This window comes from Eulemur rufifrons, chromosome 2, assembly GCF_041146395.1.
Source record: "Eulemur rufifrons isolate Redbay chromosome 2, OSU_ERuf_1, whole genome shotgun sequence".
NCBI classification, from domain to species: Eukaryota; Metazoa; Chordata; class Mammalia; order Primates; family Lemuridae; genus Eulemur; species Eulemur rufifrons.
Window position 1 is genome coordinate 42,537,523 of NC_090984.1, and position 13,189 is coordinate 42,550,711.

General features: G+C 35.7%; 1 protein-coding gene across 1 annotated transcript in view; it reads left to right on the forward strand.

The window, feature by feature from the left end:
* The window catches only part of SPPL2A (signal peptide peptidase like 2A), a 43,234-nt gene extending 30,306 nt beyond the window's left edge, over window positions 1-12,928 (forward strand). Inside the window, exons 13-15 of the mRNA XM_069460003.1 lie at window positions 430-507; window positions 1,891-2,051; window positions 10,515-12,928. Of these exons, the coding sequence (XP_069316104.1) occupies window positions 430-507; window positions 1,891-2,051; window positions 10,515-10,589 (314 nt within the window). The 3' untranslated portion in view covers window positions 10,590-12,928. The remainder of the gene's footprint in view (window positions 1-429; window positions 508-1,890; window positions 2,052-10,514) is intronic.
* Window positions 12,929-13,189: the final 261 nt, after the last annotated feature.

Consider the following 13,189-nt stretch of genomic DNA (forward strand, 5'->3'; position numbering starts at 1 on the left):
TAACCTCAAACTCCTGGACTCAAGTGATTCTCCTATGTCACCTTCCCAAGTAGCTAGGATTATAGGCATGTGCCACTATGCCTGCCTAATTTTAAAATTTTTTTGTGGAGACACAGGGTCTCACTGTGTTGTCCAGGCTAGTCTCAAACTCTTGTCATAAAACAATCCTACCATCTTGGCCTCCCAAAGTGCAGGGATTATAGGCATGAGCCACCATGCCTGGCCCCAAAATATGGTCTTAAAATTTTTAAAAAATCAATATGGAAAACTCTGTCCAGAATTTAAGATACTTTAACGTTCTCATAAGGCAAAAATGAAAATTATATACAATACAGCATATACTGTCACCATAGTTAATAATTGAATTTGTGTTGTTGTTTGTTGCTTTAAGAAAATAATGTGGTGGGTTTTTTTTGTTTTTTTTTTCAGGCCTGTTGGTTGCATACTGTAGAAGATTTGATGTTCAGACTGGTTCTTCTTCTATATACTATATTTCCTCCACAATTGGTAAATTTTGTTTTTTCTTTTTATTATGTTGAATTGTGTCATCTGGAGGAAAAGACAGAGGTCTAAAATGAAGGAGTCCAGGATTCTGATTCTTTGCTATTAATCAATAAGTTCGTCCATCAAAAGGGATAATTATACTTTACTATTTATATCATAAAGTTTTGGAAATTTAAAAAGGAAATCGGATGTAAAAGAAAAAAATTAGATTGTATATATAAATGTTAGAACACTGGCACATAAAGAGGAAATAAATTGCATATTACTAGATTTTTTAAAATAGTATGTTGGTAATTATGTATTTATTTAGATGAATTTATGGCACAAATAACATCTCATCTGGGATAGCAGAGGTAGTCATCACTTATCCCTCTATTTCTATTATTGCAAACAGAGTTAAGAACAGTAAATAAGCCAAAAAATACCCTGGTACATCTGAACATATCAAATAGATATCTCAAAGTCCATATACCGAAGCTCTTTATACTTAGATAAATGTCCTGTACCAGAGCCATTTAGATACTGTTCTAGCAAGATTTTCAAGTCCATGGTGGAATTAAATCCAGTAAATTAAAAGTATATATTAGTAGAAGAGAAGGGTATTGCTAGAAATAACTACCTTGACAGCAGGAAAATAGCTAAGTGAGGGAGAAGATGAAGGGGAAAAAAAAACTATAAAGAAAAAAGAAAAGTAGTTTGAGGCCACTAAATATTGGTACTTTCTAAGGTAATTAATGTATTAGAGTCTAGTACCAGTGAATGTGATTTAATAAAGGAACACTCAATGAAAAGGCAGCTTATAGGAGTAGTCATTCATTCTGCTGTGTAAATTTGGGCAACTCACTTTAAACTCCCTGGTCCTCCATTGCCTCATCTTTAAAACAAGGAACTAGATTAAATTGTCTGTAAAGTTCCAATATTCTGAGATTCTGTGTACATAATGAAACCCTGAGTCATTACGAAAAGTTCAAATGATGTTTGGGGTGAGCTTATTAAAGAAGGTTATGAAGTATATAACAAATATTAGGAAGATTTTTCAAAACAACCTTTAGTACCTGTGGGTACACATTTAGTTATCTAAAATGTGGAACCACTCAACGTCCTTAACAATGACAGATAATTGAGACTTTCTTGAATTACTATCTTTATCAATGATTAATGGTTAGGTTAGTAATAATTGAAATACTAACCGGTTTCCAAATTTTTCAAAACCTCTGTAGAATATCTCTCCATATTACTGTCTAAAAGAATAATGAAATTATGATAAGAAATCATAGTACAAAAATGTCCTCAGAAATATTAGAAAACCAATACTTCAATGAGGGATAAAAAACCCACCTTTGATAACATATAGAAATGACTGATAACTTGGTATTCTTCTTGCAGCCTATGCTGTTGGCATGATACTTACATTCGTTGTTCTGGTGCTGATGAAAAAGGGGCAACCTGCTCTCCTCTATTTAGTACCTTGCACACTTATTACTGCCTCAATTGTTGCTTGGAGACGTAAGGAAATGAAAAAGTTCTGGAAAGGTAACAGCTATCAGGTATGTGCTTCTATTTTGGTTACCAAGTTATGACATAAATCACTGACAGAGTTTGAGTGGGAATAGCCTGTATATATGTATCAAAGCTTTTATATACCAAAAAGTTACCTTGGATCTGTCAGAATGTTCTAAGTTTTTCCACTATAGTTGGCCCTCTATATCCAAGGGTTCCACATATGCAGATTAAACCAACCATGAATCAGAAATATTTGAGAAAAATTAAAAAAGCAATGTAACAACAAAAAATAATACAAATATTTTGTAAAGTACCACAGTTATTTACATAGCATTTACATTATATCAGGTATCATAAGTAATCTAGAGATGATTAAAAATATATAGGAGGATGTACGTAGGTTATATGTAAATGCGGTGCCATCTTATATATAAGGGACTTGAGCATCCTTGGATTTTGGTGTCCGCAGGGGTCCTAGAACTAATAATACCCTGTGGATACTGAGGGATGGCTATACTACTTACTCACTGACCACCTGTTGCATCATCAGTTCTCACCTCCACTGCAAGTTAATACCAAAAGCCTTGCTACTCAAGACAGTACTATCAAAAGCAGTGGGAGAGCATCAGGGAAACAAAACAATATTTCAACATGCGTCTTCAAAATCTAGACTTCATGAAAGAAGAAACTGTTTAAAATAACATAGTTATTTTGAGACTGACATCAGCTACTTATAGTAAGAGTCCTGATGTTTTGCAAATAAAAAGTATACTCTTTCCAGCATCTAAACAGGCCTAACTAAACTGGACAGGGCACTCACTTCAGATTTAAATGGATCAAGGTGGACCTTTCTTTAAAATTCCTAGAACAAAGAATCTCTTGATAACAGAATCTTATTGTGTTTGTTTCTTCATTGAAGTTAAACTCCTTTCTTTTTTTCATAAATGTTCTTGGTACTCCAGTAAAATCTGTTTGCATTGAAATTAAGAAGGGTTGAGAAACCATAGCCTATTGAGGTCAGGGCCATGGCATCGACCCCAAAAAAAGTGAAAGCACTTTGTGAGACAGTTAGCCTCTACTTTGCCCTATTCCAACAAACAGCCCTCCTGCATCCACCCACATTCATGTGTGTCAGCGATCACATGAACAAAAAGAGAGACACTTTGGGTTGGGTGGCTGCAATTCTGATAGTAGATAAACAGTTCAAAGTTTATGTCCATCTCGTGGTTGGTCTGTAGTGTCATTTGTAGTGTTATTTAACAAGAGATGGTTAATACATTAAGTGTCAGGCTGCTATAATTAGAAAAAGTACTAGTTTAGAATTCTTTTGGGGAAGTCTTGTAATTTCTTTGAGATTTAGTTAGTACCTGTCTTGCCTACCTCACAAAGCTATTGTCTCAACTTATACTAATGTACATAGAATTTGAGGTCTTTGACTAAATTGGTAAGATAGCTTTTAACTTTTCCACGAAGATGACACCCACATAGATTTATATATTTATTTGTTTGTTTATTTTTTAAATAGAGAGATGAGGTCTTGCTCTTGCTCAGGCTGGTCTTGAACTCGTGACCTCAAGCAATCCTCCTGCCTCGGCCTCTCAGAGTGCTAGGATTACAGGCATGAGACACTATACCCCGCCAGATTTTTTTATTGTTATAGATTTTTTAAAATAAAAGCGTGCCCTATAGTACACATACTCTACTACTAATCTTTGAAAGTCACATCTCAAAAATTGCTTTTCTTCCTTTCTTCATAGTTTTATATTTCTTCATTTAACAAATGTTTATTGAGCAGTTCTATGAGCTGGGTACTATTTTAGGTATTGGTGATACAAAATGATCAAGTTAGAAACAGGCCTATCCTCATGACCTCTTGAAATTACAGTCTAGTGGGGAATGCAGATAGAGTCACTAACTATTAAAGTGTGATAAATGTATTAATTGTAGGTGCCATGAAAGCTGGAAATGGGACATCTAGTGCTTGTGGTTTCCGGACAGGGTCATAGGTGATTTGGGGAAGGCTTCCTAAAGAACATTAAATTTATGTTGAGACTTTAAGACTGAGCTATGTGTTCAATGTTTAAGGAACCATGTCTTTAAAGGCTCAGAGGGAAAAGAGCATAGCACGTCCTAGGAACTGAATGAAGTTTAGGATGACTATTATTGAATAAGGGTAGGGGAGTTGCAGGAAATGAAAATGAGAAAGAAGCAAGGGTAAGAGCCTTGTGGGGTCTTTTTTTTTTTTTTTTTTTTTTTTTGAGACAGTCTCACTCTGTTGCCCATACTAGAGTGCCATGGCGTCAGCCTAGCTCACAGCAACCTCAAACTCCTGGGCTCAAGCAATCCTTCTGCATCAGCCTCCCAAGTAGCTGGGACTATAGGACTGTGCCACCATGCCCAGCTGATTTTTTCTATATATTTTTTAGCTGTTCAGCTCATTTTCTTTCTATTTTTAGTAGAGATGGGGGTCTCCTTCTTTCTCAGGCTGGTCTCGAACTTCTGAGCTCAAACAATCCACCCACCTTGGCCTCCCAGAGTGCTAGGATTACAGGCGTGAGCCACTGCACCTGGCCCCCTTGTAGGGTCTTGTAAGCCACACTAAAGAGTTTGAATTCTATCCTAAGAACACTGAGGCTCATTTAAGGGTTTTTTTTTTTTTTTTAATCTAGAAAATGGATTAAAGAAGGGAGCAAAACTGGGGGCACTTATTGTGATGAGATACAGTAGACGCCTAAATTAGTAAGGTAATGAGATAGAAGTGGACAAAGTCAAGAGAAATTTAGAGGCATAATTAATTTTTTTCTTTCTTTCTTTCTTTCTTTTTTTTTTTTTTTTTTTGAGACAGGATCTTGCTCTGTCTCCCAGGCTGGAGTGCAGCAGCACAATCATAGTTCACTGCAGCCTTGAAGTCCTGGTGGATGGATCGTTTGAGGTCAGGAGTTCGAGACCCGCCTGAGCAAGAAGGAGAAGCCCCCCCCCCCCCCCCCCCCCCCCCCCCGGTCTCTACTAAAAATAGAAAGAAAATGAGCTGGACAACTAAAAAATATATAGAAAAAATCAGCCGGGCGTGGTGGCACAGGCCTATAGTCCCAGCTACTTGGGAGGCTGATGCAGAAGGATTGCTGCAGCCTTGACCTCCTGAGCTCAAGTGATCCTCTTGCCTCATTTTCCTAAGTAACCAGGACTGTAGGCATGTGCCACCACACCCAGCCAATTTTTTTTTTTTTTAGAGAGACAGGGTCTTGCTTTGTTGCCCAGGCTGGTCTCAAACTACTAACCTCAAGCGATCCTCCCACCTTGACCTCCCAAAGTGCTGGCTTTACAGGTGTGAGCCACTGTGCCCAGCCTCAGAGGCATAATTAATGGGGTCTGATAATGGATCCAGTATGGGGAGAGGAAAAGGAAGTGGAGTTCTGGGGCTTTTGGCTTGGGAAACTGAGTGGGTGGATGGTGACACTGTTTGCTGAGATAAATGAAGGGCAATAGGGTTGAGGAAGAAGATGATGAATTCAATGTTGGGCATGTTAAATAATGGAAATGAATTCAGTGTTGGGCATTGCAAAGTACCTATAGGACCACCAGGAAAAGAGAAACAATAGGCAGTTGAATAAGTCTGATGTGCAAGAGATAGACCTGGCTAGAGATAGAGATAAAAATTGGGAGTGTCATTAGCCTACTAGGTAAAGTGAACGAGAATGTAGTGGAGAAGACTCTTAAGGAGCAGCTACTTTGAACCATTTGTATATAGCTTCCAGATCTTTTTATGCTAATTTACTCTGGAAATAGTTAAATATTTAGAATTGTTGTATATGTAAATATATTAACGTCACATTTCTTTGGAAATATTCTGCATCTCATTTTTCTCTGGTTTATTCTAATACCTTTTCTCCTTTGTCTCTCTCTGATGGTTATTGAGAGATAGAGAGGATGGTAGTTAAGGAAGGAATTCAACCAAGGGGTGCATTTATATTCTCTATGAACAAATTCTGTGCCCTGGATCATCCCAGTCTCATTCTCAAAAATCATGATTCTGCTTCATAACAGAATCATAAAGGAAAAGACCACTGCAGCTGGACACAAAGTAGTAATGGCCCCAGAAGGGCAGACTTCAGGGACTTTGCTATATGACATTGTAGCTAAGTAAGGCAATTGATTGATTGTAGGAAAATCCATTAAAAAGTGTCTGAAGATGTAGGCTAACTTCGGTTATAAACTTCTCACTTTTACAGTGTGGTATCTTAATTTTATTAGGCAAGGGCATTCAGAATACAAAATAACACATAGTAGTAAAGAACATGGAGTCTGGTGCCAGATGGCCTAAATTTGAATTCTTATTTTGTTAATTATTAGCTGTGTGACCTTGGGCAAGTTACTTGGCTTCTTGCTGCCACAGTTTCCTCCATTGTAGAATGGGGTAACAAGCAACCTACTTCAGAGGGTTGTTGTAACAAATATGGTCATACATGCCGACTGCTGAGAACAGTGCAGTAGCATAAGCACTGTAACTGCATTTGCTGTCATTATGTGTAGGACTTAGGATTTTTTGTTTTAGTTTATTTGTTGGTTTGGTTGTTACTTTTCAATTTATTAACTAGATTTTCGTTTTCCTGGTTTGGATAATTGAAACTTTGGGTTTTTGTTAAATCTGGTTCCTTTAACTTACTTGTAAAAGAACAAATTCAAAGCCATCACAATCCTCAGAAAAAATTCTGTTTAGACTCCATGATTTTTCCCATTGTGCACTAAATTTTTAAATATGAAGAATGGACATTTGCTGAAATTTTAGGCAAGTTGCAGAATATTAAAAATTGCTGCCAGGAGAGTATTTTTTAGAAATTTAGCATTTTTGAAAGTTATATAATGCCTTTCCCAAATTATTTGCCTGTTTATCTGAAAAAGAAAGTCTCCCATTGCTTATGTCCAGCCTCTAAAGTCAAAATTAGTTTAGCTTGAATGTCATCATTTGTGGGAGAGAGTATATTATCGTATTTGACATCAGTTCTGATAATTACTTAATCTCTGAAGCCTCTGCCTCCTCATCCATAAAATGAGATTGAGTCTATAGGCAGGTAGGGGAATAAGTAATCTGGAGTTTTGGGTTAGCCCAAGGTTCAGTGAGACAGGTAGATGTTGAAATCAGGTAAGGCCTAGGCAGAGACTTCAAAAGTAGAAGAAAGTAGAGTGAGGAACCTCAAAAGCCTGGTAAGAGAGAGGTAGACTTGGTATGAGCCCTCTATGGGGTAGGCCTGAGGGTCAGCCCTGGTTCTTCTCTTAGGCTAACAGTGTAATAATCCTTTTCCCCTCTCCCCACAACCTTTATCACTTCCGAAGCTTTGTCAGTCTTTATTTGCAGAATATCCCTTATTTACCTCCCAAATCAATCTACCTTCTCCAAAAAGACCTCCAAGAATTTAGGTCTTCCTGTTGAAATTAGCTTCACCTTTCCCTGTATTTTTTTAGCCTTAGTACTTTAAATACTTATTAACATCTGCCCTGCAGTGTAGGTATTTATGTATGTTTCTTTCTCCAAGTTATTAGCTCCTTAGGAACCCACAGTGCTTATAACAGTATTTTTATACCATAAATTCTCAGTGTTACTGGAATTTTTCATGCAATGCAACTATAATGTTCAATCCTTAATCCACGGACATTTAGTCACTTTTGTGTTTCAGCAGCCCTCATAAAATTACTAGAATTGTCACATGCTATTTGTAAAAGTCAGGCACTTCTGAAGCATCAAACTAGACTTATATCTCTATAATCTTTCTATACAGTCTTTTTTTTTTAAGGTATTGAAAGTTTTTGCTACTGTTTTGAATAACCAAATATAAAACAAGTAATATAAAATAAAGTTTGAATCTAAAGTAATGGCAAATTTGTTTATGCTGTTAATCATTTGGTCCATTCTAATGCCTGATACTAGAGTTGAATGTAAGAATAGCGGTGATAGAAACGACTTTCCCATTGGAGACTTTTTAATGTCATCAGTATCCCAGTCTTTTTATTCTGTGTTCCATGGACAAATTATACCTCATTTGTTTTTGTAACTTGGAGACTTCATTTAAATACTTTAGTATCTTACTTGGATTCTTTCAGGCCCTTATGTGAATTTCTATCATCAAAAGAAGTAATATTTCTATAGGATTTCACTAAATTGATACTAATTTGGAAATCTTAATTGTGAATTCTTTTCTATAGCCCAAAGGTAGTTGTACTATATTTCTTGTGAACTTTTCTTCTGGAATGTTTCAAAAAATACAGTATTTAGTTCTCTTTATTTGATTGTATTTGAAGTCTTAGTTCTAATTAGTGTAGTGTAAATAAATAAAGATATTTTTTCTCTAGAGCAAAAAATCAAACAGTCATAATTACTTTGACAGAACAATGAAGAGAAATCATAGTCTTAGGAGATATTGTTTTTAATACTAAACCAGTGGAGTTAGATTTATGTAGCAACCTCCAATGGGCTATTTTACTTTGGGTGAGTAGTAAGTTTTCAGTATATTGATACCCAGTAAACAGTGAGTTGTCTCTGTTAAATGTCACTAATGCTTCTAATTATTTTTAGAAGTCACAAGCTGTAACTGACAAGTCAGTATACAGAGATAACTTAGAACGACTCTGCTGTAGTATCAACAACTCTCCAGTTACTCTGCATTAATGAATGGGTATTGTTTTTATTAGACTGTTTCTGGAGATTGGTTCAAGTATAAATAAGTAGAGCTGTCAGAAAATGCCAGGTTAGCTGACCCTATTCCAGAGGATATCTTTCCAAACCGAGCTTTCCTATTTATAAATATTATGAAAATTTATACCAATTTTGCCAATTAATTTTATTATTTATGTTAATTTGTTGTGTTTTTAAAAACTTCAAGTTTGCTCTTTATGTTTCTATATCATTTTTATTGAAAAGTCAATAAATAGGGACTAGAGATGCTTATTTCTCAATAAATTGACTCCGAAAGTGTTTTTTTAATTAATATATTTCTGTATTTAGAGATTAGATTGTAGTGCCAATGAGGTACCTGGGGATTAGGAAAGAAGAGGCATGTTATAATTTAGGGTGTGTGGGCTATTATTTCATCAGGTTACAGTTGCCAGAGTAAGCAGTCTTTGGGAAGAAGGAGGGTTTCCCCACCGTCCATTTTGCTGAGGCTGCTTCTCTTCCCACAGCCCTGGCCTCTCACACCCTGCTTCTAAATTGCTAGAAGAGAAGAAATCTAAATATATCTTAGATGCATCTCTTTTCCCTCCCTCATTTAAATTGTTAGTAACATTAACTGTTCAACAGCTTCACCTTATGTTTCATGTAGTAAAGTGCTTAATAAATGATACCTGTCTTGATTTGGCTTTTATTTTTTCCCCTAGAAGTCCTATGAACATGTAGCTACCTTAATCTAAGGAATATCTTTGGTAAATAGAGGACCTCAAAACTGGCTGGACTTGAGGTGACTTGTAGAGTATCAGCAGGCTTGGGTTTTATAAGCTGTCTCCATTAGTTGATACAGTTGTCAGCTGAAAGCCTCAGCTCACGTTGTATTCTTTTTGTCTGACGATAGACCCTGTTTGGAAACAATTCCTTCCTCCTCTTTCTCTCCAGAAACACTAAAGCCTTCACAACGAGTTTACAAAAATAGGAACATTTATCTTGCTGATCTTTCCTTCTAATTCTTGACACTGGAGAAGGAAAAAAGCGTATCACCATACTAAAATTTAATCACTAGTCTAATAGTCTTTGACAATCTTCACAAAGACATTGAGCATTATTTTCTGTTTTTAGGTAATTTTATCTGAAGAACAGGTATAAAAACACTGAAAGCATTTAAGCAGTTTCTTCTTCATTCCCAAATATAAAACAATTTTTATGGGAATATGAGCAGAGCTGATGTGACCATTTAAAAGAAAAGTTTAACTGGTAATCCCTTTAAAATAGTCTATAGCAAATGTATTCTTGATTTTGTTCTCAGATATCATTTGACTTTTAAGTGCCTTCAAGTTTATTTTTTAGTAGAAATTTTTGTTACAATGTTCCCCAAATTTCATCTATTATCCTTAAAATATCTTAAGGTCGGTTTGAGGTGTCAGCAGCATTACACTGTCTCAGAGCCAACAGGTATTCTCACAGTGACTCCTGGGGTCATTTTTAGGTTTTCTACTTCTACAAGTGGACCTGGGATAAGTGTCAGGAATATCTTCCTTTTGTGGTGGAATTCTCACTGCCAAGGAGGGGAATATTCGTATTAGGAAATAGAGATAATGCAAGATCCAGAGAAAGCAGTTACCACGTTGGCCCTGAGTCACATGATTAGGCTTCCCGAAGGCTCAGTGTCACCCTGACCATCTCCTTAGGAGTGTGGATATTGAACCAGAACAGTGCTCCAGTAAGAATACTCAGTTCCATGGAATAATCTGTCTTTTCTAAAAGCTGGGAATCCTTTGGCTAAATTAATGAATACTGGGGGCAAGTTGAAAAATTGCATTTCCTAACATCTCTTATTTATGCCTAGATGATGGACCAGCTGGACTATGCAACAAATGAAGAAAACCCTGTGATTGCTGGTGAACAGATTGTCCAGCAATAATAGTATGTGGACCTGCAATCATGTGTCATTGATTTTCTACAAATAGAATGACTTTTAAAATCAACTTTTGAATTGACAATCTGAAAGAATCTTCAATGACATGCTTGCAAACATATATTTTTATGAGCTCGTACTGACAATTACATCATAAATAATTCAAATGCATTTGCTTTTAATCATGTTAAAGTTGTGCCTTCACATTAAATAAAAGCATATGGTCTGTGTAATTAATTACTAAGATATATACAGTATATTTTTCAAAAAAATGCTTTGACCCACCCTTCTACTTTTTCTTACTGAAATCTGTTTCTCTCAACTCTGCCAGATAAAAGTATTAGTGTCAAAGAGAGTTTCTGAACAGATTTTACTGTTAAAGAATCATGCAAATTTTATCTGCTCTGTAGAAATAATTGTTTAAGACTGTGCAAGAAGGCAGTTCAACAGTGAAAATTTGGACCTTAAATCACTGCAGAGTTAGAAATATATAATTTTGGAATAAATATAAATGCATATTTTATAGCATAACTTTTTTTTAAAAAACAAACCAATCCTTTTTTAAACTTGAGGTTTAAAACTGCATATGTATTATATTAGAATATTTTTCCAGGTATAGAGAAGCATAATATATAGAACTAGTCACTGAAAGGTCACAAAAACTAAAATGCAGTTTTCATTGGTCTGCTGTTTCCTTGAAGATGTATTATAGCTTAAATTCTATACTAACATTCAATTTCACTTTGGTATTTCTGATCCTTGAAATTTGGTTCAGTTGATGTTAAGGTTTGATCTTCTTTGAAAGTTATTTTTCTTAAGAAATTATATACCAATACATATGGCTTATTGTTTGAGTGCAACCTACATAACTATCCCCACCAATACCTTTTTTTTTTTCCTGACTCCCACTTCTTTCCCCATAGGTAACCACTATTAACCTTGGTAGAGGATGGCATTAATGTACGAAGTGTGGGCTGGGCGAGGTGGCTCACGCCTGTAATCCTAGCACTCTGGGAGGCCAAGGCGGGAGGATCGCTCGAGGTCAGGAGTTCGAGACCACCCTGAGCAAGAGCGAGACCCCGTCTCTACTAAAAATAGAAAGAAATTAGCTGGGCATGATGGCACATGCCAGTAGTCCCAGCTACTTGGGAGGCTGAGGCAGAAGGATTGCTTGAAAGTTGGAGGTTGCTGTGAGCTAGGCTGATGCCACGGCACTCTAGCCCAGGCAACAGAGTGAAACTGTCTTAAAAAAAAAAAAAAAGTACAAAGTGTGGATCAGAGGAAAGAATTGGAGACAAAAGTCAAGAGACTGGATGTTAGTCTCAGTTTAATTACAATATAAGAAAGAGTTTGAGTAATTTGCCTCAGCTCAAGACACTGTATCTCAGCCTTCTCATCTACAAGATGCATAGGTTAGATCAGTTAATCACTCTAGTACTTTCCAACTTGAAAAACATTTTCTCTCATTCTCTGGTAAATCACAGATATGGCCTTCAACATTCTCCAGATTGGGTCAAATTATCTTTCCATGTTCTTTCTTTCTTTCCTTCCTTCCTTTCTTTACCTTTCTTTTAAAGACTGCAAGGTCTTGCTGTCTTACCCAGGATGGTCTCAAACCCTTAGACTCAAGCTATCCTCCTGCCTCAGCCTCTAATGTAGCTGGGATTACAGGTGTGTTCAAACATGCCCGGCCATTTTTTGTTTGTTTGTTTTCTCTAAGAAATACCCAAATAACAGGTGATTGCAAAAGCAGCAGGATTTTGCATTTCTCTGTAAATAATGTACAAAATATGTGAACAGATCTATTATCTTTTATTCTAAGGCCAGTTCAACTTATTAACGGTTAAAACTAATGCTGTTTCAGATGGATCAGACCTTTGATATTTGAACAAAATTTAGCATTACGTGTTTTGTTTTGTTTTGTTTTGTTGTCACCTTACATGAACTTTAGGTATAGGTGCTTTTTTTAATTGTTAACTTTTGCTGAGTAAATTGTAAATAGAAAAGCTCCGTTGACAGCCCCCTCTTTCTGCTTAATAATAGTTATAGGTCTTTTTTTTTTTTTTTTTTTTTTTTTTGGTTTCTGGGGTATTTTTAGGGCCTATTTGTATTCTTGAAAATAAGTCCATTTGTTTAAGGCAATGACTTAACTGACAGATAAGGGTTAATCTTAATTTTGCACAACTATATCAAGTTTGAATTTTTTCCAAGGAATCTAATTTATTTGGCAGACTCTGTTAGAGAGAAGAACAGATTAAGTGCCATTTTAAAACTCCAACTATGTTTTCATTTGTAACATTAATAAAATGTTTGCCAAAATACAGCTTTTTAAGTAAAATTATCTGCACTCTCATCCCAGCTTTATGATATTCAAAAGCCTCAATGACATTTTATAAAGAATATTAAAATTAATGGTTTTTTTTTAAATAAGACAGTTTCTCAAAATAATTTGGTTTTATGTAACCAGAGTAGTAGTAATTAATATTTTAATCCATAATATAGATTTTGCTCCAGAATAGCATATTAACTTGTACATTTAGAAATCTGAATTATTTGATACAAATTCTACTTTATCCATCCATTAGTTATCAAAGGGGTAAAACCTT